General features: G+C 43.7%; 1 protein-coding gene and 1 long non-coding RNA gene across 9 annotated transcripts in view; one reads left to right on the top strand and one right to left on the bottom strand.

The window, feature by feature from the left end:
* Positions 1-699: 699 nt before the first annotated feature.
* On the bottom strand, positions 700-23,968 carry LOC144302566 (uncharacterized). Of its 2 annotated transcripts, XR_013369470.1 has the most exons (4): positions 23,836-23,968; positions 11,750-11,911; positions 11,252-11,356; positions 700-3,623 (listed from the first exon to the last, which is right to left on the bottom strand). It is a non-coding gene; the product is annotated as an uncharacterized LOC144302566 (long non-coding RNA). The 2 variants fall into 2 exon arrangements; XR_013369469.1 differs by lacking the exon at positions 700-3,623 and having other exon boundaries at positions 10,966-11,356.
* Positions 7,254-24,119, top strand: part of MASP1 (MBL associated serine protease 1) — a 61,463-nt gene continuing 44,597 nt past the window's right edge. For 5 of the 7 annotated variants that reach the window (XM_077880028.1, XM_077880033.1, XM_077880029.1 and 2 more), the window contains exons 1-2: positions 7,337-7,470; positions 13,827-14,058. In XM_077880028.1, the coding sequence (XP_077736154.1) occupies positions 7,466-7,470; positions 13,827-14,058 (237 nt within the window). In that variant the 5' untranslated portion in view covers positions 7,337-7,465. Of the gene's footprint in view, positions 7,471-13,815; positions 14,059-24,119 lie in introns of those variants that run through there. The other 2 variants (XM_077880030.1, XM_077880034.1) reach the window with 2 other exon arrangements.

Below are 24,119 nucleotides of genomic sequence, written 5' to 3'. Positions count from 1 at the left end.
TGAAGCAAGAACCAAGCTGAGAAAGCAAGTGGGGAAAAAATAGTCCACAAAGGAGTGCTGGTGATTGATTGTGCGATTCAGAAAAGATGTGAAGGTAAGAGAATCGGTTAATCTTAAAATGGAATGGCGTCAAAGGACTGGATGTCTTGATGAGATTGAAGTCTAGGGTTATTGGAGTCTATATGGTTTTTGAAGGAGTAAAAGACCTAGAAAGATAGGAGATAATGGGGTGTTAGGAGCTGAAGCTTTCAGAGGTGGATGCAGTATGGGTAAAGCTAAGGTAAAGTGGAAGAAGTCATCACTTAAGATGAGGAGGTCAAAGGACAAGAGCCTAGTGTCACTCAGGACATCAAGAGGAACTGAAGGAAAGGTAAGCATTGGTGCCACATGCCTAAATTCTTTTAAAAAAGAACAAAAAATAGGACCAAGAAGTCAGAAGGTAGAAGTAGCAGGGATAAGTAGAGTTTGCCAGAGTGATAGAAGAGCAAGGGAATTTGGAAATAGATGTGAAAAATAGTAGTCATGAAATAGCAGTAGGTAGTTAAGGAAGTAAGGACAGTGACTCCTCCAAGATCTGAACCCGCCCCATGGTCTTACCCCAAATGTCCATTTGCTTCTTATGGCATAATCAATACTGTCCTATGGTTGGATCTGCTTGGTCCATGTGGCCTTAGTACCTGGGAACCTCTGGGAGAGAGGAGACATAATGTGAGTAAATAGCAACTATAGTTGCTATAAAATGGATTTAGGTGAGCAAAGGTATGGGAAATATGGAAGGTGTATTAGTTTCCGAGGACTGCCATAACAAAATACCAGACTGGGTTACTTGCACAGCAGAAATCTATTTTCTCACAGTTCTGGAGGCTAGAAGTCTAAGATCAAGGTGTTGGCAGGTTCGGGTTCTTTTGAGACCTCTCTCCTTATAATCATATTCTGAGATTTGGGTTCTCTTGAGATCCCTCTCCTTGAATCATATTCTAGAACATCAACATATGAGTTTGGGAAGGACACAGTTCAACCTAAACAGATGGTATATGTCTCAAGTATTTAAGAATCCCAGGATCATTACACATCATCACCCCTCCTTCTGCAAGATCACCATGAGGACCAATTACCAAACAGAAAACCAGGTACCCTGTGTTACCAGCTAGGCTAGTACCTGGCTCCACAGACTTGGGGTCTCCAGTAAAGCTGGAGCTCAATGGCTCCATGACAAGACCTCCTTTGATCAGAAGTTTAAAAAGAGCATGCCCACTGCCTGCCAGAACTTAAATCCTAATATCCTCCCCTATCACTCTTTGGCCAGGTGCATGGAGAAAGTAGAGCAAAGAGGAGCCAGAAGACCCAAAGAAGGCTAGTTCCCAGATATTTTTTTCATTGAATGAAATAAAGCAAAAAAGCAAGAGAAGCTGATGTGTATGGCCAGTTGATTTACTTCCACTGCCCACTAATAAGCTTAGATTATGGCCTGAAGCATAAGGAAAGAGGTGGGAATCAGGATAGGCTGAAAAGTGGGAAAAGGAGAGAGGTGTCCTCTCTTACACAGCTACCAAAGTAGATTCTAGAAGCTATAAGCCTACTGGCAGCTGAGGAAGCATGAAGATTTTGCTCTTCAAGAGAGGTCAAAACACCTCATCAACCTCCTTGTTCGATAAAAATGTGTCATGGAGAGCCAGCTGTGTTGGCCAGGCAAGGATCATTTGGTGCCTTCAGAAAAACAAGTAAGTTTTCTTTTCAAAGTACTCATTCTCAAATAGAGTGACCAACAACCTAACAGGAAATAACATGGGAGTAGGGAACTCTGATTCATGGTCTCAGCCCACCATCTAATTTCAATGAGACCCTGGGCAACACATTTCTCTCCACTAGGACTCAACGACCTCATTTCAATATTATTAATCATTTATGTAAAATACAGATAATAATGCATGGCCTTCGTCAGTTGTTTTCAGGATGAAAACATTCTTCCTGGAAACAAAGCTTCACAGGAGATTGGGGCGGAATGTGACCCCCATCCCCAGCATACTGACTCATAGGCCAGTCCTATTCCAAAGTGCTGAGCTGCTTTTACCGTGTCCACCCTCTAGAACAATGTTTCCAATATTTAGTCACTTACATTTATAAATTTTTTGTATCCATGAATATCATCTGTGTTATTATTATTTATTTCATATTTTTATTTTACTCTGGATTTGTTTTTTTAACTGAAATCCATATATTTGAAAGTATGTTGCTACTCTAAATATAAAAATAAAAATAATGAGTAAAAATTGTTAAATGCTAGCAGAATAATATTGCCTCTTCAAGACTCTGAATTTGAGACCAGTCTTTCCTTATTAAATGAGAATGAGCATCAGTGGCATAATGGCATCACCTTGAGATTTTCTTCTCAACAATATCAGGAGTGAAAGAGAAATGAAAAAGGCAGGACTTTCTTGGCATATGGTGGTGACAGATATTGAAGGTTGACTCATGCAATTTCCATTTCTAATCCCTGTCTTCCTTGCCACCTGGCTCTGCTCTATAAAGCTGTAAAAGTAAGAAACAGACTTCACAGTCTCCTTTCCAGTTAGTGGTGGCCATGTGACCCAGCTCTGGTCTGTGAGACATTAGGAGAAGTCCCCCAGTCCCCTTTTTTTCTTCCTCATTTTTTTATGTTTTGAATGTGGACTTGACATCTGGAGTTACAGCAGCCTTTTGGTGACCATGAAGTGGCAAGCATGAGGATGAAACCCATATACTATGGCTGGCGGAGCAGAAAACAAGAAAACAATGTCAAGCAGCTACCCCAGACCTATGTTCCTCCTCACTTCCTGCTATGTGAGGAAAATAAATTCTATTCGAGCATTAGTGAAGGTCTCTTTTATTATTTACCAAATATTATTTACCAGAATATTAATTAACTCAGTATTTTTTAATTCCATGTGTGTGGCACTTGACATCAGCCTGACACCCCTGGGGGACATGTGTTTCATGCTTTTCAGGAACTTTGCGTAAGAGAGCTTGTGTCAGTTTGCTAGGGCTTTGCTAGGCTATGGCAAAGTACCACAGACTGGGGAGTAAAACAGCAGAAATTTATTTTCTTATAGTTTTGGAGATTAGCACTTCAAAATCAAGATGTTGGCATGTGTTTTAAAGTTCAAGGTCAAAATGCTCTTTTGAGGTATCTCTCCTTGGCTTGCAGATAGCCATTTTCTCACTGTTTTCTCACGTGGTCTTTTTTTCTGTGTTGTCTGTGTCCTAATCTCCTCTTACTATAAGGACACAAATGACATCAGATCAGGGCCCCATTTTAACTTAATCACCTCTCAAAGACTCTATTTCCAAATTGTCACATTCTGAGGTCCTGGGTAAGGTTAGGGCTTCAACATATGAATTCTGAAAAGATACAGTACAGCCTATAACAGAGCCTAGTAGTTTATTTTCTAATAGAAATTATTTTTCCTTCCCTGCAATCTTGCAGACACAAGATAGCATGGCTCATGGATGTTCAAAATCCATAGGCAGGATCCCGAGCCTGTAGATGAGGGGAAAGAGTCCGGGATCCGGGGTCAGAAGGCCTGAGCTCTACACATCAACCATCTTCTTGTTGACATAGTCTCTCTGAAACTTTCTGTCTTCCTCTGTAAAAATATATGAATATTACATGTAATAATGTATATGGAAGTATCTGGCACATGCTAAGGATATTTCATCAAATCTAAAATGACATCAATTACAAGATGCACCATTATGATCTCTGTACCCAAGTTGGCAAAATCATGCCATGAGAGCTTTTAAAATTAGAGATTCAGGAGCACCACCCCAAATTCACTGAATCTGAATCTCTTGGGATGAAGCTTAGGGATTGGTATTTTTTCTAATTCCCTGTATTATTCTGATAATATGATATCCAGGATCCAAAGCAATGGCTTTTAGCATAGTCATGTGTTGTAGAACCCAAAATTTAATTCTAATGTGCCATCTTTGGGGCTATTTATCAGTTTCTTAGATATTCTATAGGAAGCCTGGATTTCAGACTTTGCCAACAAAATCCCATTGCCCAAATACTTCACATTTTCTAACACATTCATGGGATTCCAGAAAGTCTCAGTTCAGGAGTTGCATATAATAAATACTTCGGTAGAGCATGTAAACCAAACCCGGTTCTAGTGGTAGGAATGCTATAACATGTACTCTCTTAGAACTACATTTCTGATCCTTGTCCCTAACAATAACCTAGGGGTATGATGCCCACATCTGTCATTCTACATTTTATGATTCTATGTGACATACTGTTAGTTCATTGTGGGCATATCTTAACCTTTCTGTCAAACTTTTTAAAAACTAATTGAATCTTATTAAAAATTATTTTTATGAATGCCTATGATTGAATCCTGAGCATGCTGCTATGACCACAGATAAAATAAGTGTCAAGATGAAAGTGCCACTCTGGACTCCACTCTCTTCACAGGTCATGAGAGTAACCCACATGACTACCTTCACTGCAATACCATTCCCCAGTTTTCATACCCACATTTATATGTGCTCCATCATCTCAACAGGGTCCAATCCCCTGACTGTACAGTAGCAGATGGAGGCCCCTCCTCTCCCTCCCTCCAACCAAGAAAGTAGATGACTTGCCCAAGGTCACATACAAGTCAGCCTACTGACACTGAGCCTACTCCAAGATCAGTGTCTCTCACATTCGTCCTACTTCGCATAATCTATTCATGATCCTTCAGAGTCTTTATCAAAAGGTCCGGACAATATCACCAATGTCTTCTAGGCTAGTGGGAAACTGCCCTGAATCTCACCCAGATCATTCACTGAGCCATGTAGTTCCTGTTTTCGTGCAGATTCCATCTGAGCCTTGGCTAACTCCCAGGGAAGCACATATCAGATCTGCTGTATATTGGCAGAACTTTGGCTTAGAACGTATTTCAAATCCCTCCCATTGAACATTGGCAGCCTTGAAAAAATATGGCCAGGAAATTATTCTGGGAAGCTCGATTGCTCTATGACACTTTACAAGGAGAAGCTGATGGCTTTCCCTCCCAAGCTCTTCCCTCTGTGCCCAGAACAAATGACTGCATATTCCTGTATGTGTCCTAAATGAGGAGAGGGCCAGCTCTGCTGCCGCATGAATAGAGGGAATGTCTGTGACGGGCAAAGCCCTCTGCACAGCGCACTGTGCTTCGAGCCAAGTTCTTTCTCCTTCAGTTTTGAAACCCTTGGGTACTCCAAGAGAAATGTAGTCCATGTGTTTCAGATTCATTTACACTTAAATCATTAAAATGTTGTTTTGTGAGAGTTATTTGATGTCTGAGGAGCCTGTGAGGCTTCTTAATGGGACTTTTAAATGTTTTTTTTTTTTCACTCTGCCTGAAACAGAAAGCAACATTTTGCTAAAACAGTGCCTGAGTTCAAACATATTCTCTCATCTCATATATTTGCACCCACATTATCGACCACAGCCTCTTACTAATGCCAGGCCTGGCAAGACTGACATTTGAAAGTGTTAAAATAGAGAAACTGGAGAGAAAAGGGAGCAGAGGGAATACTAGCAAGATTCAAACCAGTGTTCCCCCAAATGTGCCAAAGCAGCAGTGTTAGAGCGTGGGTAGCACATGCTTTTGCTACGTTGGTCAGACTGGACGCGGGGCCTAACGTCAGGTGCACCGCCAGACAGCTAACACGGCACTTCCACAGCCATAATCTCCTTGCAGCCTCATAGCAACCCTCATTCCCCAGAGGCAAAGCAGGAGCAGAGGTGTTAAGGATTGGACCCGGAGTGCAGAGTTGGCTTGGACAGAAAGGAAAGATTAAAGTCTGACTCTACGTCTACTGCTCTTTTCAGGATGCCTCAACTTGAGTTTCTCCATGAGTGTTGTATTTGAAATACCAAATGCATTAGACTATATGAGGGAGATGCAGTGCAACAGAGTGGGTAGGATCTCAGATTCTTCCCCTAGCACTTTCCAACTGTGTGACCTTGGGCATGTTACTTAATCTCTCTGGGCAGTTTCCTCATCTGTCAACTACTCAACTATCCAAGGTATAAAGAAGATTGAAAGGAATTAACACATCTCTACAACAGTCTCTGACCCACCGTGCTCAATAAATGTTGACTATTAGCGGTAGTAGCAGTAAGGAGTAAAAAGAGGAGAGAGCTGGATGATTCTGGCGAGGTGCCGAAACTCTCTGAGCCTCAGTTTTCTCATTTGTAAAATGAGTACAATTGTGGGCCTCTTACAAGTTTGTGGGAGTGCTTGAGATGATGCTTAGGCTTAGCATTGTGCCTAACACAGAAAAGGTTCTCTGTAAAATCCATTTTTTGCACCCAGACATCTCTCTCCCTATTCAGTATTGGTTGTCATTGTTGTGGGGGAAGTAACTACCTCTATTATTCAGCTCGGCTTAGATCTGGTGCTGCATTTCTCCACGATCTCAGAGTGTAGACATGTGTACAGACCTAGGGCTTTCTACACCCATGGGGTGCGGGCTTTCCTGCGGTGAGGGATCCTCACCGGGCTGGATTGGCTGGATTACCAACACCCTGAGTTGGTAAAACAGCATGAGTATTGCTTTTTAAGTGGAGAAGAGCCACTAGCCAACTGCAGGACTTGGGGCTCCCTCACATTCCTGGCCAACAGCTCTGTGCACAGGAAAATCTGTCTCGCTGTTTGCAGGCTGACTGAGGCTTTGGGATTTGGACCTTTTTCCTTTCCTAGTGTAGATGTCAGAATTGCCTTCTTAGTTGGTTGTTTCTGCTTCACTGGTGTCTTTTTGCTGGTGTCCTGAAGAAGAGCAGAAAACTACGGCCATCTGGCAAGGGAGACTAAAGAGAAATTAGACTTTGTCTCTCTCCACCCTCCACACACACACACACACACACACTCACACACTCACTCAACACATTCATACACACACACTCACTCATACAAATCACTCATACACATCCACACACACATACACATACACTTACACACTCACACACACAGACACACACAGACACACAGATACAAATACCTTTTTGAGCCTCTCAGTTTCCTCTCAAGAGCTGGAGCTAGCCACACAGGATAAAGGAAGGAACTAGAGGAGCAGATCTTTTAAGCAAGAAGACAGATTCTGTTCTGTCAGGTTCCTATGAGTGTGTGTAAGAGCGAGTCAGAGGAGAGAGAGAGGGGGGAAGAAAGAGGAGGGAGAGAGAGGGAGAGAGGAGAGAGACGAGAGACGAGGGAGGGAGGGAGGGAGAGAGAGAGAGAGAGAGAGAGAGGAAGAGGCAGAGAGAGAGGGGGAGAGGGGATCTGTTGCAGGCAGGGGAAGGCGTGACCTGAATGAAGAATGCCAGCCAATTCCAGAGACACACAGGGACCTCAGAACAAAGATAAGGCATCGCTGACACCACACCGGGGACAAGCTCACAGGAAAGTCAGGCCGAGGGGACCAAAGCCAGGCAGCCAGGAGCACCCCAGGCAGGAAAATGAGGTGAGTGCTAGGGCAGGAGGGGGCACGGGTGCCCTTTCGGGAACCAGGTGTCAAGTAGCCCTGGAGCATTTGACCTTGCCTCTGGGCAGACTCACCTGCGCGTCCTGCGGGTGTTGCAGGGGCTTCTCATCAATCCTTGGGGCTTTGAGAAAGGAGATGTGGGCTGGGCGCTGCCCTGGGACTGCGGAGACCCACAGCTTGAGACGGGAGACTTTGTGCAAATCCTGCCCCAGCTTCCTGCTGAAGCTCAGTTTCTCCCTCTGCCAGCGTAGGGTGCTGTCTGCTGGCGAATGTGACTTTCCTCCTGTTGCCCACAAGGCCGACTTTAGGTTTTCCCTCTCTGCAAAGAGCATGGGTTTATCTCTTCCAACACTTTGTGAGTTAGGTATGTGTTTGTGTGTTTATTTGTCCTGACCGGAAAAGAAACCAGCTTCCCACAGCTCGGCTCTGCCGTTTCTTAAACCTTCAGAAGTTTGCCCGTTAAAACCTCAATTTAGAAAAGTAAAAACCTGTTCCCATTTTACAGTTCCCTATAAATTTCTGCATTTTTCCCTGAAATCAGAGGCAGCTGGTGGCATGAATCAGGGTATGATTTGCACTGAATGGCTCTTAAAGGGATACCACAAATTAAAAAAAAAAAAAATTAAAAAGGAGTCTCTGGCGTTCTAAATCCAGGACTTTAAATTCTAATTGTTTTTAAACTCTTCAACATTTCCTATTCCTCAGCCTATACTTAGAGTTACTTGATCCTTCTTACCAGGCATTCCTTCTAAGTTTTCCTCTGCAAGTCTCAAAACCTAACCACTGTAATTATTTTTGCTATTTATAAGTGTTAATGCCGTTAAAAATACCAAAAAAGAGAAAGGAGAAGAAAAACACTCTGCAGATGTGTTAAGTCCCTAAGCACCTCTTTTCTCATTGATTTTCTTCTCAATTGGAAAAGGATTTCTATTTGTTTCTCTTCTGCAAAGTCACCTAGCAACTTTTCTGGGTCTGGGGCCAATGGGGGGCTTCACACTGGGTTAACTCTTTGAGCTCAGATTACCTGTGGTTCAGAGAAATAATCAGGCCTCTAAGGTTAATTTGATCTGTTCTTTTAAAATCCATTGTAACATTAAGCCTGCCATCTAACTTCATTTTCCTTTCTCCTGAAAGAGATAGGATTTATGTCCATCTATGTGGAGGGATAATTTGGCTGGTCTGTTGAGATCAGAATCCCACCTACCACCCCAGGCCCCATCCATAACAACATACAGGCTGATTACCAGTCCTGTATCTTTGTGTTCAATTCCCCCTTAGCGCAGAACAGCTCTCCCCGCCCCCCCTCCTTTTTTTCCACCTAAAGGACCAGATTGTTCAAACCACAGCTCAAACATCATCTCCTCTTCTCTGGCCAGCATCCCCAGAATGAGCATCTTCTCCTTCGTGCTATCTCTGTTCTTGGGAGCTACATCTCTCTTCATCTTCTTAATATTTCACTGTTCAAATGTCTATCTGATTTTCCAAGATTGAATGCTCCTTAAAAGGTATAGGATCTGTGTCTTGTTCTTCTTAGTATCCCCAGCACTTAGCATAATGTATGTTTCCTAAGAAGCATTCAATAAATGCTAGCTGAATGGAATTCAGTTGACTAGCAAACCAACCAGTAGAGAAGTGCTCCACTAGAAGTCTCCAAGGGGTCTTGCCTTGCAGGGACACAGCACTTCAGAGTTTGCAAAGCACTTTTTATAGTCCTCTCTCATCTGGTCTTTAGATTTTAGATGAGGTGAGGATTTATGGAGAAGTGAGGATAAAAGCCATTAAGTAACTTGCCCAAAGCCATACAGATGATCTTGAAAAGGTTCTGACTCAAACTTGGGTCTCTGGACTCCAAGTCCAATATTTTTTCTGCTACATTCCGCCAGACTCTCATCTAAGTGTATTTTCCTATACCAACAGCTCTCGATTCTAGTCGTACATTAAGATCATCTGTGATGCTTTCAAAGATGCCAATGACCAGACCTTACTCCAAACAATTAAACTAGAATTTGTTGGGGAGGGGCTTTGTTATTAGTATCTTTTTTTTTTTATATTTCTACATAAAGCCGTGAGTTTTTTAATTATTTTTCACAGGATTAATTGCTTTGGCCAAATGCCTAGGCATGATATGGGCATGGACCCAGCGGCTTCCTCTGTTAGCTTTTGTTATTCCCTTCTTCTGTTGAACTAATTCACCATATGGTGTTGGGCATGACATGTCACTACTTGGGGTATCCTTTTCATCATCTGTCAAATAAGCGCATTGTCCGAGGGATCTACACAGTCGCTTTCAACTCTTCTACTAAAAAACAGTCTTGGTGTAGTGTAGGTTGAAGTGAAGGGAGGGAATGAAGAGGATACAAAGTGCTACTTCTTCCACAATCTTTGACACACGGAGGCTTTTTGTCTACTCCCCATAGCCTGCTCCAGCAGGAGGACCTATCAAATCCCAGCTTTCTATATTATTTGACATTTCAAGCAAATGTAGTGAAACTTTTTGATGAGCTCAAGAATAGGTAGCAGGTGTCAGGAATTGTACAGCCGGTGCCTGGTGTATGGGAAGCAAAAAGCATTCAGAGAGTGTGATGAGAAACAAAAGCTACCACTTACGTTCTTCGTTCTTCGATTGGCAGCCCCTGAAGCAAGCAAGCATATGCTCAAGCCCATTATGTGCAAGGAGATATTTGTTTCATATGTTTGAAACTGTTTTGAGATGCAAACAAAATAGAACAGAAAGCTTCTTCCCACACTGGCCAGTTACCTACCACATGTGGGCCTTTGGAGCTGAATGGGGCTGTCGGCAGCCAGCCCTTGACAGGCCCAGCATTAGGAGGCTCAGAGTCTCCTCCATGTGGTCTGGAAAAAGCAGGCATGGAGAAAGTTGACCTTTCAGCCTTGCATAATCTGGGTGTCGCTATTGCAGTGAAGTCCAGCCTGGGAGCCAAAGTTCTTTCCTAACCTCTGCTTTTCGGGAAGCAGCAAGATGGAGTAATTATAACCAATGTTTGCTGAGGGCTGGACAGTTAACAAAGGACTTTCCAATCCTCCTTTACTCTGATAGCAGTCCGATGGCAACTTATTATTATCACCGCTTACTGGACGAGGACACTGAGAGCTTATATGCCTTCCCCGAGATGGGTCAGATAAATAAAGTCAAAGGATGGATCTTCTGATCCAAGTCCAGGGCTCTCCCCTCCCCCAGGCAGAACTGAACCGGAATTCCCAGCTCCCGGTAACATCCACACCTTTCCTCGCTTGAAATTGGGGCTGCGTGGGCCCTGAGAGACGGGGTTTCTAGACTCTGCTTTCCTGTGAGTTCACTGGAGAGCTTGGACCTATGCCTTCCCTTCTCTCTCCCTTGGAGGCCCTACCCCCACAAGATTGGTTTTAAAAAAAATATTGACCCTGGCAATTGGATTAAAACATTTTGTTTCCTCAGTTGAAATCTCACAAGTTACTATTGTAGGGACACTGGAAAAAATTTAAATGACTTTATTATTTTGTTTTTATTGAAAAAACAGTAGAAGGTCCTTCTTGGCAAATATGAACATCGCATATACACAAAAATTAAACTTAAAACTTTCATATTCCCATTTCAGAGATAACCACTGTTAATACACTGGTGATATCCTTCTAGGCCTTTTTGCATTTACTATTTACGTTTCATGTAAATATCATATGAGACAGCTAGATAATCTACGTTTACAGTTATCTTGTTGTGTTACATATTCAAAACTTCATGCGTATCCATATATACACATACATGCGTCTGGGTAGGGAGAAACAACTTGCCGATTAGTAAAGTATGAGCATTACAGTAATGCCTGCTTATCCCCAGTGGACAGGTTCCAAGATCCTCAGAGAATTCCTGAAACCACAGAGAACAGGGAGCCCTTTAGACACAATGTATTTCCTATGTATACCTACCTATGCTCGAATTTAATTTATTAATTAGGCATAAGAGATTAATCATAGTAACTAATAATAAAATAGAACAATTGTAGCAATATACTGCAACAAAATGATGTGAATGGGATCTCTTTCAAAATATCTTAATTGTGAGGCACCTGGGTGGTTCAGTGGTTAAGCATCTGCCTTTGTTTGGCTCAGGGCATGATCCTGGCCTGGGGATCGAATCCCACATCGGGCTCCACACATGGAGCCTGCTTCTCCATCTGCCTGTGTCTCTGCCTCTCTCTCTGTGTCTCTCATGAATAAATATGTAAAATTTTGAAAAAAATCTTAATTATACTGTACTCACCCTTCTTCTGATGGTACTGAGATGATAAAATGTCTATGTGATGAGATGAAGCAAGGTGAGTGCCATAAGCACTATGATGTAGCATTAGGCTATTACTGACCTTTGGACCATATGTCAGAAGGAGGATCATCTTGCTTGTGGACCAGGACTGGCCATGGGTAACTGAAACCACAGAAAAGGAAATAGTGGATAAGGAGAAATACTGTAATCTGAGGATGCTGGTATAATTTCCCAGCATGAATTTAGGTTATAGAAGGCACTGGCACCACTTTCTTTCATTCATTCATTCATTCATTCACTCATTCATTCATTCATCCATTCATTTTATTCATTCATCATCTACTATAAACCAGGCTGTATACTAGGTCCTTTATATACATCATCTCTAATGCTCATGGGAGTCCAATAATTAGAAATTATAATCCCCATTTAACATGCGAGGATACTAGGGCTCAGAGAGACTATTATCCAAGATTTCACCTCCAGTGAGTAGAAGAATGGGGATTTGAACCCAATATATCTAACTTCAGGAACTGTGTCTAAAAGCAGTGCAATATGAGATACACAGAATGGAATCTGGAGGTGTGAAGGGTACTCCATAGCCTCGGAAGCTTTGAGCTGGATAACGGAGGATAAATAAGGCAAGCAGATGAAGAATGAGTAGGGTCTGTGCAAGGGGGCCCAAGCATGGACAGGCATGACAGACTTTCAGAATGGCATGCCGGGGCATAGCTGGCACTGAGATGAGGCCAGACAGGCAGATCAGCCCTAGATCAAAAAGGGTTCATCTGCCATCCTGGGAGCAGATGCTTTATGCTGCAGGCACAGTGAAGCAGTATGGTCACACGTGTGTTTTAAAAAATCAACTTTGGCAGAAAAGTGCTGAATGGTATGAAATGGAGTAAGGGGAGATTACTTAGGATGCAGTAGCGATAGGCCAGATAAGAACATTTAAATTAAATGACTTGGAGAGAAGCAGATGGATTTCCAAAAGATAGGAAGCAGAATAAACAGGAATGAGGGAAGAAGTCGATGAGCCAGGTTTGGGGGGTTCGAGTTCAAGATCATTGGGTCTTGCAGGGGAGCAGTCTATTAGATGCCTGATGTTATGCATATTGACCATTAGGGTTCTGATTAGCCTTGGATATCCTGCCTCATTATTGCGCCACTTTGGGTGTGTTCCCTAAGTTTTATTGGGTTTTCCTTGCCCCTTCCTTAGGCAATTCTCTTAACCCTCCATTATCTCTGATGCCTACAGCTGGAAATAAATTGTAGGTTTCTGATCCTTTCGTAAGAATATTTACCAAGAGGGGAAAAAACTTGTTTTGCTTATTCTTTCTTAATTCAAAACTTTGCATAATACTTTGAATAGTTTTGTTAAATCTGTTTTAAGTAATGCAAGATCCCGTCTCTGAGTAGAAGTCTTATCTCGCCATTACCATGTTACTATTAGTTACTTCTTACAAAACTGAACCAAGAGTTTATGATTCTTAAATGAAGCTGAGTTGAAGAAAGGACACAACTTTTACCTAATTATGAAACTGACATTCTCAACAATAAAATAATGTATGTCAGAGTCCCAAATAGGGCACTGTCTAGGAGAATTGAATCTTTATTATCAAATCTTCAGAAGAGCACAGCTGGGGGCATCTGGGTGGCTCAATCAGTTAAGCATCTACTCTTAGCTCAAGTCATGATCCCAGGCTCCTGGGATCGAGGCCCAATTCAGGTTCCCCACTCAGTGGGGAATCAGCTTCTCCCTCTCCCTCTGCCTCATACCACCCCTTCTCCCACTCATGCACATGCGCACACATGCTTTCTCTCTCTCAAATAAATAAACAAAATCTTGAAAAAATAATAATAAAAAGAAGAGCACAGCGGGAAGAAAGCTTAGAAATCATGGAGTCACCATCTCCCTGTAGAAAGGACAGAGTAAGCAAGGCCCTGAGTGGGGAAAAGTAAATGCAGCAGGTCAGTGGCAGAGATATGCTGATAGCATGGTCTCCTGGCTGCTGACTTAGTGAAAGGGTGGGGACCTGTGTCCATGAATGTAAGAGAATCCATTCATGTCTTTCAGGTGGCTCCTTCTCTATCATGTTCTGTGCCTCTCCTTGTTGAAAGCTTCGGCCCATACCGTGGAGCTTAACAATATGTTTGGCCAGATTCAGTCACCTGGCTATCCAGACTCCTATCCGAGTGATTCAGAGGTGACTTGGAATATCACTGTCCCAGAGGGATTTCGGATCAAGCTTTACTTCATGCACTTCAACTTGGAGTCCTCCTACCTTTGTGAATATGACTATGTGAAGGTGAGACCTCTGATGTTCCCTAACTGAGGCAGTTTCTCTACTAGAGAATCTGCTGAGAGTTAGAGAAGCGCAGATGAACTAGATACTGTGCTTACCCGCCACCCCCCACCCCAGGGTAGCAGTCCAGTGAGGAATATGCACAAAGTTACATGATGAAGTTTGGGGGTGGTATGCTAGGTGCAGACTGAATGGTAGATCTAGAAAGGACCACAAGGGAAACTGGGGCTGGTGAAGTATAACTCAGCCAAACATAACTTCTACTTTTTCTTTCTGTTCTCAAAGTCCTTAATGTTTCCACTAATCCTTTACCAGCAGAAAGAAAAGGGCAGAGACCCCAGAAAAGGATAACCAGACTGAAACACAGCCATAATTATGTCCAAAGCTGAGGCATTAAAAAGCATTGCCCACTTCCCTGAGTAAAGAGGAAGTATTTGGGAAAGGTTGAGTATGTTATGACCACCAACTAATGCTGGTCATAACAAACCTAAGAAGGTGAAGCTACAGCTAGTAAGTGGTGGGTCAATTTCCAAACCCATGTCTTCTGACTTTCAATCCCATACTCTTTTGTCTACACTGAACTGCTCTCAAGTTCCCAAGTATTTGGGAAAGGTTGGAGTAGTAGACAGTAGGAGATGAAGTCAGAAGGTTGGATTGAGGTGAGATTCTGAAGGGTCTTGAATGCGATGCTAAGAAGTTTGGATTTTCTCTGCAAAGGGTATTGGCAGGATTGAGGGGCCATCAGAGCTGGATGTAAAAACCATGTGGAAGAGAAACAGGAAATGATTACAACATCAATGCCCTATTCTCTGGAATTTAGAGAGAACCCACAAACAATGCCATGGATGGGAAAGCTGTTCTTTGAAAGTGGGACTGAGAAAGTTTGGAGTACTTCTGAGAGATCAAGTTTACTAAGGCTGTATCTGGCTCAAAAAGATCTGGAGGTCCAAGAACCTACTTTCTAAGCTCTCTCTGGCTTTCTGGAAAAGATCTCATCAAATTACTCTAGAGTAGACTTCATATATTGTTAGTATTAATGTGATCTCTGTTCTCCACAGCCAGTAATTCAACAGGAGTTGACCTTGTATTAACCAGAATATTGGATCAACAGCAAAGTAGTGAGTTTACAATGTACTTTTATACTTGTAATCCCATTCAATCTTTAAAATAATTCTATAAGACAGGTACTACTGTCCTGCTTCACAGGCAAAGGAACAAACCTAAGAAGGTGAAGCTACAGCTAGTAAGTGGTGGGTCAATTTCCAAACCCATGTCTTCTGACTTTCAATCCCATACTCTTTTGTCTACACTGAACTGCTCTCAAGTTTGTCTCCACTGAGCCGCAGGATACTGCAGGAACTTGTAAGACTACTGTTGGGAGGAAGGAGGGGCTAAGTGGGAATATGAACCCCCATCCTGCTTAAACACATTTTAAATGTTGGGTATTGCTTATTTTATATGTTGGGCATGCATCAAATATCTCATTTACAACAAGGTTTCTGTGATGAAAAACTCCCTCAAATTGGTGCTCTCTGACAGTTTCTTAGCTTCAGCACCATTGATATTTTAACCTACAGATAATTCTTTGCTGAGGAAAGCTGTTTTGAGAATTATAGGATTTTTAGGAGCATGCCTGGCTTCTACTCACTAGACACCAATATCACTCTACCTCCAGTTGTGACAACAAAAATATCCCTAGAAGCTGGCCCTATCCCCAGAGGGACAGAATCTCTTAATTTGAGAACCACCGTTCAGTGGGATGCTGCACCCCTGTGAATGTACTGTGCTGGGGACTATGAGAATTTAAAGATACAAAAGATCTGATCCCTTACAAAGAGAAGTGAGCCTAGAAAAGTAGCCACTGCATAAGATGGAAAAGTAACGACAATTAAAGACTGATGATAAAGAATGAGAAAAGGGAGAGCCAGTTGCTCTAGGAGATAATGGAAGTTGGCAGTCTAGATTGACATAGAGTTTCTGTGAATTCATTAAAAATGGAGCCAACTTCTCTGAGTCACAAGGATCCAGCAAGGAGTATTCACTAAGACCCTATGCGTTCATCATCATAAAGTGAAATTCCTGACAAGCATGTTAGTTATATCTTCCAGGATATAATCTAGCCTCTATTAGAGCCAGACTCCAGGAGCAGATGCGTTGTGGGTAGGGAGCATTAGGTTAGCTGACTCCTCCAGCCCATTCCCCCAACTAATGCTGGTCATAAAACTGTGGCATTCTCAAATATTTGGATTAGAGAGTGGACTTAACCAGAAGGAAAATGATCAAACATTGGCTCAATACCACAGAAAGTTCCATAGGTTTAGACAAGGCTAGATGTGAACTTCCTAACTACTTTCTTCTCTATTTTCAAACATGTCAAACCACCTAGATTTTTTTTTAGTGAAAACACTTGCTGGGCAGCCCAGGTGGCTCAGCGGTTTAGCGCCACCTTCAGCCCAGGGTGTGATCCTGGAGACTGGGGATCGAGTCCCACGTCAGGCTCCCTGCATGGAGCCTGCTTCTCCCTCTGCCTGTGTCTCTGCCTCCCTCTCTCTCTCTGTGCGTCTCTCATGAATAAATAAATAAAATCTTTAAAAAAAAAAAAAAGAAAGAAAACACTTGCTTTTACTAGTAGTTGAGGTCTTAAGACTATGGACATTACAGAAATTTTTTTTTCTTTAGCTGTAACAACTTACTTTCATTATCCACCCCATCCTTCCTCTACCCGAGGAATTAACTCTCAATTCATAATACACTAAGCAATCATTTCTCACAAGTTTTCCTCTTGTTCAGACAGATGCCAAGCTTGACCTTGTTAGGACTCCCTTCTAGAGACAACACACAACAGAGGGTTTAACTCATTCCTTTGTCCCAAATAAACTGAACCTCCTGGCAAAGCAGATTAAGAAGCTGATATCAGCTGCATTTTGTAACAGAAAAAAAGAATAAAAAAAAAAAAACCCAAAAAACAAAAATAAAAACAAACAGGTACTTTTCAAGGGCAATGAAAGAAACTGAAGACCTCTTCTGAAACTGAATTAAGGACCCTGGCATACATTCTACCCAAAACTTGGCCTTTCTGGCTGGAGAATTTTTTAGAAACTGATTGATGGTTTCTATCAGGAACAGTGAGACACCTTCATGAAAGCTCAGGCAGATGGAGGTAGGTCTCCTGGAAGGGTAGCGTGGTCCTGGATTCTTGCCAGACATTCAGGAAATGCCTGGGCTAGTCTCCGATCTGCCACTAACTCATGAATGAATAAAATCTTGGAGTAGCCTCTCCACTCCCAATAAGATTGTGACCCTTGGCATAGCAAAGAAGCCGTCTGCTACCTGAAGTGCCTAATAGTCTAGCCTCTCTGATTCAGGCACCTTTTCCTAAGTCCTTTGGGAAAAGGGATTAATGTATTAGGCAGGGCAGGCAAGATGTATCTCTCTGCTCGTGCTGACTCCCTTCCAGGATGCCGTCCCAGCATCGGCATCAGCCTCCCTGAAGAGGTTCCACTGGCCATGGGGCCTGAGCAGGCCCCTCTTTGCAGGACGCCGCACCTTGGTTGGCTGGCAACTGGTGCTAATGTGGAGACAGGCCCCATGCCTCTGTCCACAAGCACCTGGTAGGGTTCCTGTCCTGGAGTCATGAACTCTCACAGAAGGTCAAGTTGCAGCAGCCCTCTAGAGAGTCATCTAATCCCAGAGTTGTTGTTAGTATTGTTTTTCAAACATTTTCTCCTGGCTTTCTGCTAACAAATCTTCTGGTAGGCCCAATATAGAAGACAGAAGAGCAGCTGGCAGGTTAAAGGTGGCTCTGAAGCTTATTCAGCTCACTCATCCTCCAAAAAGGATCCTACCTTAGGGGATTTACAACGAATATTGCTTTTGTCACCAAAGGACAGAAGAGGGGCCTGAAACTCAGAATTCAAGCACAAGACTAGTCCTCTGGCCTCTGAACTCCTGAATCCAGAAGCCTTCCACATACAGTTGAAACCCATTCACTTTTTTCTAACTGACTCACTCCCTCTGCCACCAAAATATGTGCCTTTCCTGGCTGTGAATGAGAGCAGCAATAAAGCAGGAGCACGCCATGTCATTCCCGGATAAGTCAACATCCCTCTCCAAAATTCTGTTTTCTCATCTGTTCCATGAGGGGGTGACATGAGATGATCCCTGCAGTCCCTCAGATTCCTGGACTCTAATCCTAATCCTCCTGCCAGAACAGTCCAGATGACCCCAATAAACCCTCATTATTCTTGCTAGGATAATGCCAGAAATGGTAATAATATGTTAGAACATGCACTCCTCTAAGTTCTGTGGCCATAAGCATTCCAATAAGAGCCTACCGTCCACTGGGGATGCCTTGGCAACATGTCATCTCAAGAAAACTTGGAACCACACTATGCCACCACTGTCCTTTTCCAGGCAACTTTAAATACCACTGATTTCCATTTGATGGGATCCTATCACCTATTTTGAAGCTTTTACACTCTGTGGCTGAATTCCCCTGACAGGCCAAGGAAGAGATTTAAAGCCCCCTCCAGTTCCCAGGGATCCCCTTCTGGCCCCGCCTACGCTCACAACTGCCCTCCCTACCCCGGCTCTTAGGGGTGACCATGATGGAACTGCTGACTCTGTACGTCAGTAGCTTGAAGAAGAGCAGGACCTCAAGGCTGTGGTCCGGATGCTCTCATTTTATGAAAATTCCTCTCCAGCCTGACTCCCCGCAGTCCTTGGTCTTCGAGGCATGTGCACATCTGCACGACAGCATCTGCTTCCTTGGAATGTGGCTGCAATGTGTGGATTCCTGCAGTGCACAGATGTAGCATATGAGTCACAGCCGGTTGACACTGCAGGGGCAGAGCACGGATGCTGGCTGTGCAGTAGGAAAAGCTGGTTCCCTGGGGTCATTCTCTATTAGTGAACCTTGGGCAAGTGAATATTTCTAGATGGAACTCTACTTCCTCCTCTCTTAAATACAGGAAGTCGAAGCAGACGGTCTCCGAAGTTGCCCCAGCCCCAATAGTCTGTGTGTCTAAGACCTCAGAAATCACTGTTCAACTCTATGGCCATCATGACCAAAACCTAGGGAAAGACAATTCATTGTCCAGGGCCACACTGGGACCAGAATTTATATCTCAAGACTCTCAGTCTTTTCTTCTTCTTTCTAAATGTTTTTTTTTTAATTATTTTAAGGTTTTATTTATTTATTCATGAGAGACACAGAGAGAGAGGCAGAGACAGAGACAGAGGGAGAAGCAGGCTCCCTGTGGAGACCTTCATGTGGAACTCCATCCCAGGACCCCAGGATCACAACCTGGGCCAAAGGCAGACACTCAACCACTGAGCCATCCAAGTGCCCCATTTTCTTTAAAAACAACAACAACAACGACTAAATGACAGTGAAATCCCATCTTGTGAGTTCCCCTTTTCTTTAAAAAAAAAACAAAAACTAAATGACAGTGAAGCTGCATCTTATAATGTACATGTAAATCAGTGTAACATAAGGCAAAAATTGCCAATAGTCAAACTTACTGAATCTCTTCAGTACAATAGACCACTGTATTTCTGTATGTCCAGAAGGGCCTTTTTCCCCAGGAATATAACAAATTAGTTCCTTTGGTTGGGTATCAGATGAAGTGGGGACTCGTGCCTAGAAAGGGGCCCCAGAGTCATAGTCACTGAAAAGATGTACTGAGAAACCAGAATCACTGAGGGAACACCAGAGCCACACATACCCCATCTTCAAGTTCACATCATAGCACCTGTTCACTGGAAAAAGAGATAATAAGAAGCTGCATTTCACTTTTATTCTTTCTCTTTTTCTCACTGAGTGCACACAGCTCCACTGGCGTCTGTTGGATGCTCTTGTAATGTCACACAACTTCTCCTATCAACCGTCTACCCTTGACCTACTCAACATTTCCTCCATTCTTTCCACTGTTCTTGCCTTCATTCCAATTCCTATTCCTCTCACTTAATCTACTGCAATCATCTCCTAAGTTTCTATGAGCCATAGTCCTTCCTCAACCAGTCCACCCTCTAGAGGCATGTGTCCAGAGAGATCTTAAAACATGTCTTTGATTGCAACACTCTTAAATCCTTCAATGGTTCCCCACTGTCTGTGGAATGACGTCCAAGAATCCCAGTAAAAACCCACTGGAAACTGGACACTACACCAAAGACAGGGCCTACAAACATGAGTGAGACAGCACCTGCCCTCAAAGAATTTGTGATTTCACTGTGCATCATGAGACAAATATCTTATTAATAAATTAAAGCTGTATAAAGTATCACAAAGGATGTGAGGCACTACATAAGACGGGGAGTAGTCATTTCTGGGTTTTAAGAAAGGCTTTGGATGTTTAGACAGGTCTTGAAGGGTAAATAGGAGATCACAGTGCAATTCCCTAAGCCTCTCTATCTCCCTAAGCATTGGTTTTGTCATTAGTACAAAAAAAAAAAAAAAAAAAAGAAGAAGAAGAAGAAGAAGTTCATAATGACATAGTACCTTCCTCACAGGTTGTGGGAGGATTCAAATGAAATGCTGACTGTAAGTGGAATTCCTACTACAAGAGGCAAGCATGCCCAATGGTTCCAGGATCAGGCTTTAGGGACAGTCAGACCTGGCGTAGGTTCTGCCTCCATCTCCTACTATAAAATGGGGATGATAATAATAATAATAATGCCTATCTTGTGGGCATATTGCCAAACGAGGCAAATGTTTTCATGACGTATGTCCAGGACATGTGTAACTCACTCGACAATACTGTTAGAGCGGCAACGATGGCAGCAGTGTGAGTAATAAAGTGCCTGCTGGGGTCACTAGGTGCTTAATGAACGTCATTTTTCTCATCTGCTCTGACTGTACTACTAACTGACTGTCTATGACCCTGCTCATGTCACTCAGTATTTTCAGGCAATTTATGGAAAAGTACTTTAAAAGGACTGATCAGATGCAAAAGCTTATTTTCCTGTGTATTTCCCTTGTAGTAACACACATTTATGGTAGTTCCTAATTTATCGCCATGCTTGATTCTCGTGGAATAGGAAGAGCAGGGATGATTACATCTCATTTACAGTCAAAGGAACAGCACAGGGGCACCTGGGTGGCTCAGTAGGTTAAGTAGCTAACTCTCCATCTCAACTCAGGTCTTGATCTCAGGATGGTGAGTTCAAGTCCTGTGTGGGGCATGGAGCCTATTTTTAAAAAAAGAGATAAAGAGGAAAAAGAAACAGCACAAAGAACCTGAGGGAATTTGTCTGGTCTCTATAGAAAGCCAGTTCTCAGCCCCTGATCAGCTTACCCCCGTCATAATTTTGTCTCCTTAGTCCTTCTCTGTTAGAATGGGTCTTGTCCTGGAAGAGACCTGGATATGCTCCCTGCCTATGTGTTATTCCTAAGGCAACTCTGCTGTCGGGGTAATTTAGTAAAATTAATAACACAAAAACCCCTTGAGGGTCCTTCTGTTGTCTAGATTTTGTTAAAGAACTTTCTCTTTTATCCTCACATTGAGAAGAAATATATTTTACAAACACAACAAGAAATGGAGAGTGAGCTATGAGGCATGAGTATGCTTGATTTATCTGTTTGTGGCAAACAAGCCCCAACGGTGAACTCCAGGTCATTCTACTAGACCATCAGCCCCTCAAGGTCCACGTCAAGGTTTGTTTCCAGCAGCAAGCACAGTCTTGGGGCAAAGCAGGAAAAGGCATACATCTCTCAGCAGAGAGCATAAGGAAGGGGCTCTGGTCTAGAAGTCAGCCACTGACTCCTGCTGAGATGCTGGACACGTGAGCAACCTGCTCAGGCCTCAGTTTCCCCATCTGCCCAATGGGGAAAGTGGACCTGCCAGCCTCTCCAAGCCCTTCCGGTTCTGATGGCCTACAACGCCCAGTCCAGTGCTCCCTTCCCCAGGCCTCATTGGGTCAGTCTGTATCCTGCTATGTTATTGAGAGATAAGTCCCTCCCATGGCCCTGCTCCAAGACTGACTCCCCTGACCCCCAGGCTCCTAATTTCTGTGCAATGCTCTGTGTTTACTCAGAACATGCCCTCGACCTTCATGCTGTGGCTGACCCCAGCTACTGCAGGAGCTCTGCTAATTCTCTGCGAGTAGACAGGCAGGCAGCCTTGGTCCCCAAAGGAAAGAAGAAAAGGAGAGACGTTTCTCATGAAGTTTGGTTGTAGTCCGCAGGGGGATTCTTCTACTCCCGAGATAGCGGTTTTCAATTCTAGGCACACGGAAATCAGGAAGGGGGAATGAGCTCCAGAAAAGTGTGACAAAGGCTCATTTTATGCAGGAAGTGCAAACAGCACAGGCTCTGGGTGATGGAAAACAGAAGGAAGGTTCCAGTGGTGGGGCAGAGCACACAGGAGAGCTCAGAGGAGTGTGAAGTGCAGTGCTCTGGGGAGGCATTGCACCTGGTGTGCAAATCTACATGCTTGTGTGGACACAGGCCGCTCTCTGATATACCTTGCTAAAAAGCAGAGCTTGAATTTCCTTTGGTGTGTTCATAAAGGTAAAAGGTAGGGAATGAGAGTTATTCATTAATTCAGGAGATATTTATTGAAGGCCTATTATTTACTAGAGCTTGGGGTGTAGCAGTAATTAAAACATACAGAAATCCCTGCCAGCAAGACGCTTATGTTGCATTGGGGGAAACAGGAGATAAACACTAAGCATAATCCACGACTAACTTATACAGTGAGTTGCAAGGTGATAGGCAGAGAAATGCAATAGAGCAAGACAAAGAGGGTCTACATGAGGAGGGGTGAGGGCTGTGACTTAAATATGTTGGTCAGCATAGGCCTCATTGACAGAGTGACACTTGAGCAGAGACTTGAAGAAGTTGAGGAAGTTAGCCATGTGGCTTTCTGGGGAAAACCCTTCCAACTGGAGGGAATAGTCAGCACAAAGTCCCTGAGGTAGGCAAGTAGCTGGTGCTTCTGCTGAGCAGCAAGGACAGCAGTGTGACTGGAGTAGGAAGGACAGGGATGAGAAGTGGAGATAGAGGTGCAGGTAGGGAGCAAGGAAGGAGGGCCAGGTCACCAGGGGGCTGGGAGATAAGGCCCCTGCTGGGTGCCAACAGGCCATGAATGATAGACTTTACACATTGTTCCCATGGCAGTGTTTCATGACCTCTTGACTCTTAGAGGACAGTATTAATGCACTGTCCCCACCTTGATGTCTGTGAACACCAAGACCGGAAGACAGTGGTGTGCTTGTGAATGATTAACAGGTGGATCTGGACTGGCAGGGAGAAGGGAGGCACAGTAGCACACCATTCACCATTCAGATATGCTAGACCTTAATGACCTTGAGAGCAGAGCAAGTCGTCAGATGCTAAAAATAGGAGAGGGCGCGGTTTTGTGTAATTTGTCTTTAATATAATTTGATGAATTGTAACTTTATGAAACCTAATTCCGAATGATGACTGCATTTAACAACAGGGTTCGCAGAATCTCTGAAAAGTTCACAATTTGGCCTTATACACTGGTACCAGCCAGCGTGGGCATACTTCTGCCTGCGGGGGTTAGGGTGACACATGACATATGAGTAGCAGAGCGCAAACCAGAACCCAGGTCGTCCAGTCCTTATTCCAGGGCTCTACAGGGGCTTCCACATGAAGATGGGAGGCTGGGGCGAGACAGGGTCCAGGGCAGTGGCGGGGGACCACGCCAGCTCACACATTCCTGGGAACTCTGCCTGGAGACACTGGCCTGCGGCGGGTCCCCTCGCTGTACCCAGCTCTTACTCAATCACTGCTTTCACCCCTGTCCCATGACATACCTTGAACCAGGCTGCCTCTGCCACAGAAGAACACAACACTGCTGTGTTTTCTTGTCCTGGGACTGTTTTCCAGCTCTCAACGGTCTGAGGCCCAGCCTCCCAGTCCCTGGGGAGATTTGCATGTGAATGAGCTTGGCTCTGGAGTCCCAGAAGGCACGGGGTGGGGAGTCTTTCAGGGCCAAAGAGTGAATCCTTCCTGGCTCTCCAACTGGCCCCAGTTCCCAGACTGTCTGGCCTACCCCCTCTCAACCCTGCTCCTGCTGGGACGGTGGGCGCTGCCAGCT

The sequence above is a fragment of the Canis aureus genome, chromosome 31 (genome assembly GCF_053574225.1).
Source record: "Canis aureus isolate CA01 chromosome 31, VMU_Caureus_v.1.0, whole genome shotgun sequence".
NCBI classification, from domain to species: Eukaryota; Metazoa; Chordata; class Mammalia; order Carnivora; family Canidae; genus Canis; species Canis aureus.
This window is presented reverse-complemented; position numbering and strand designations above follow the sequence as displayed.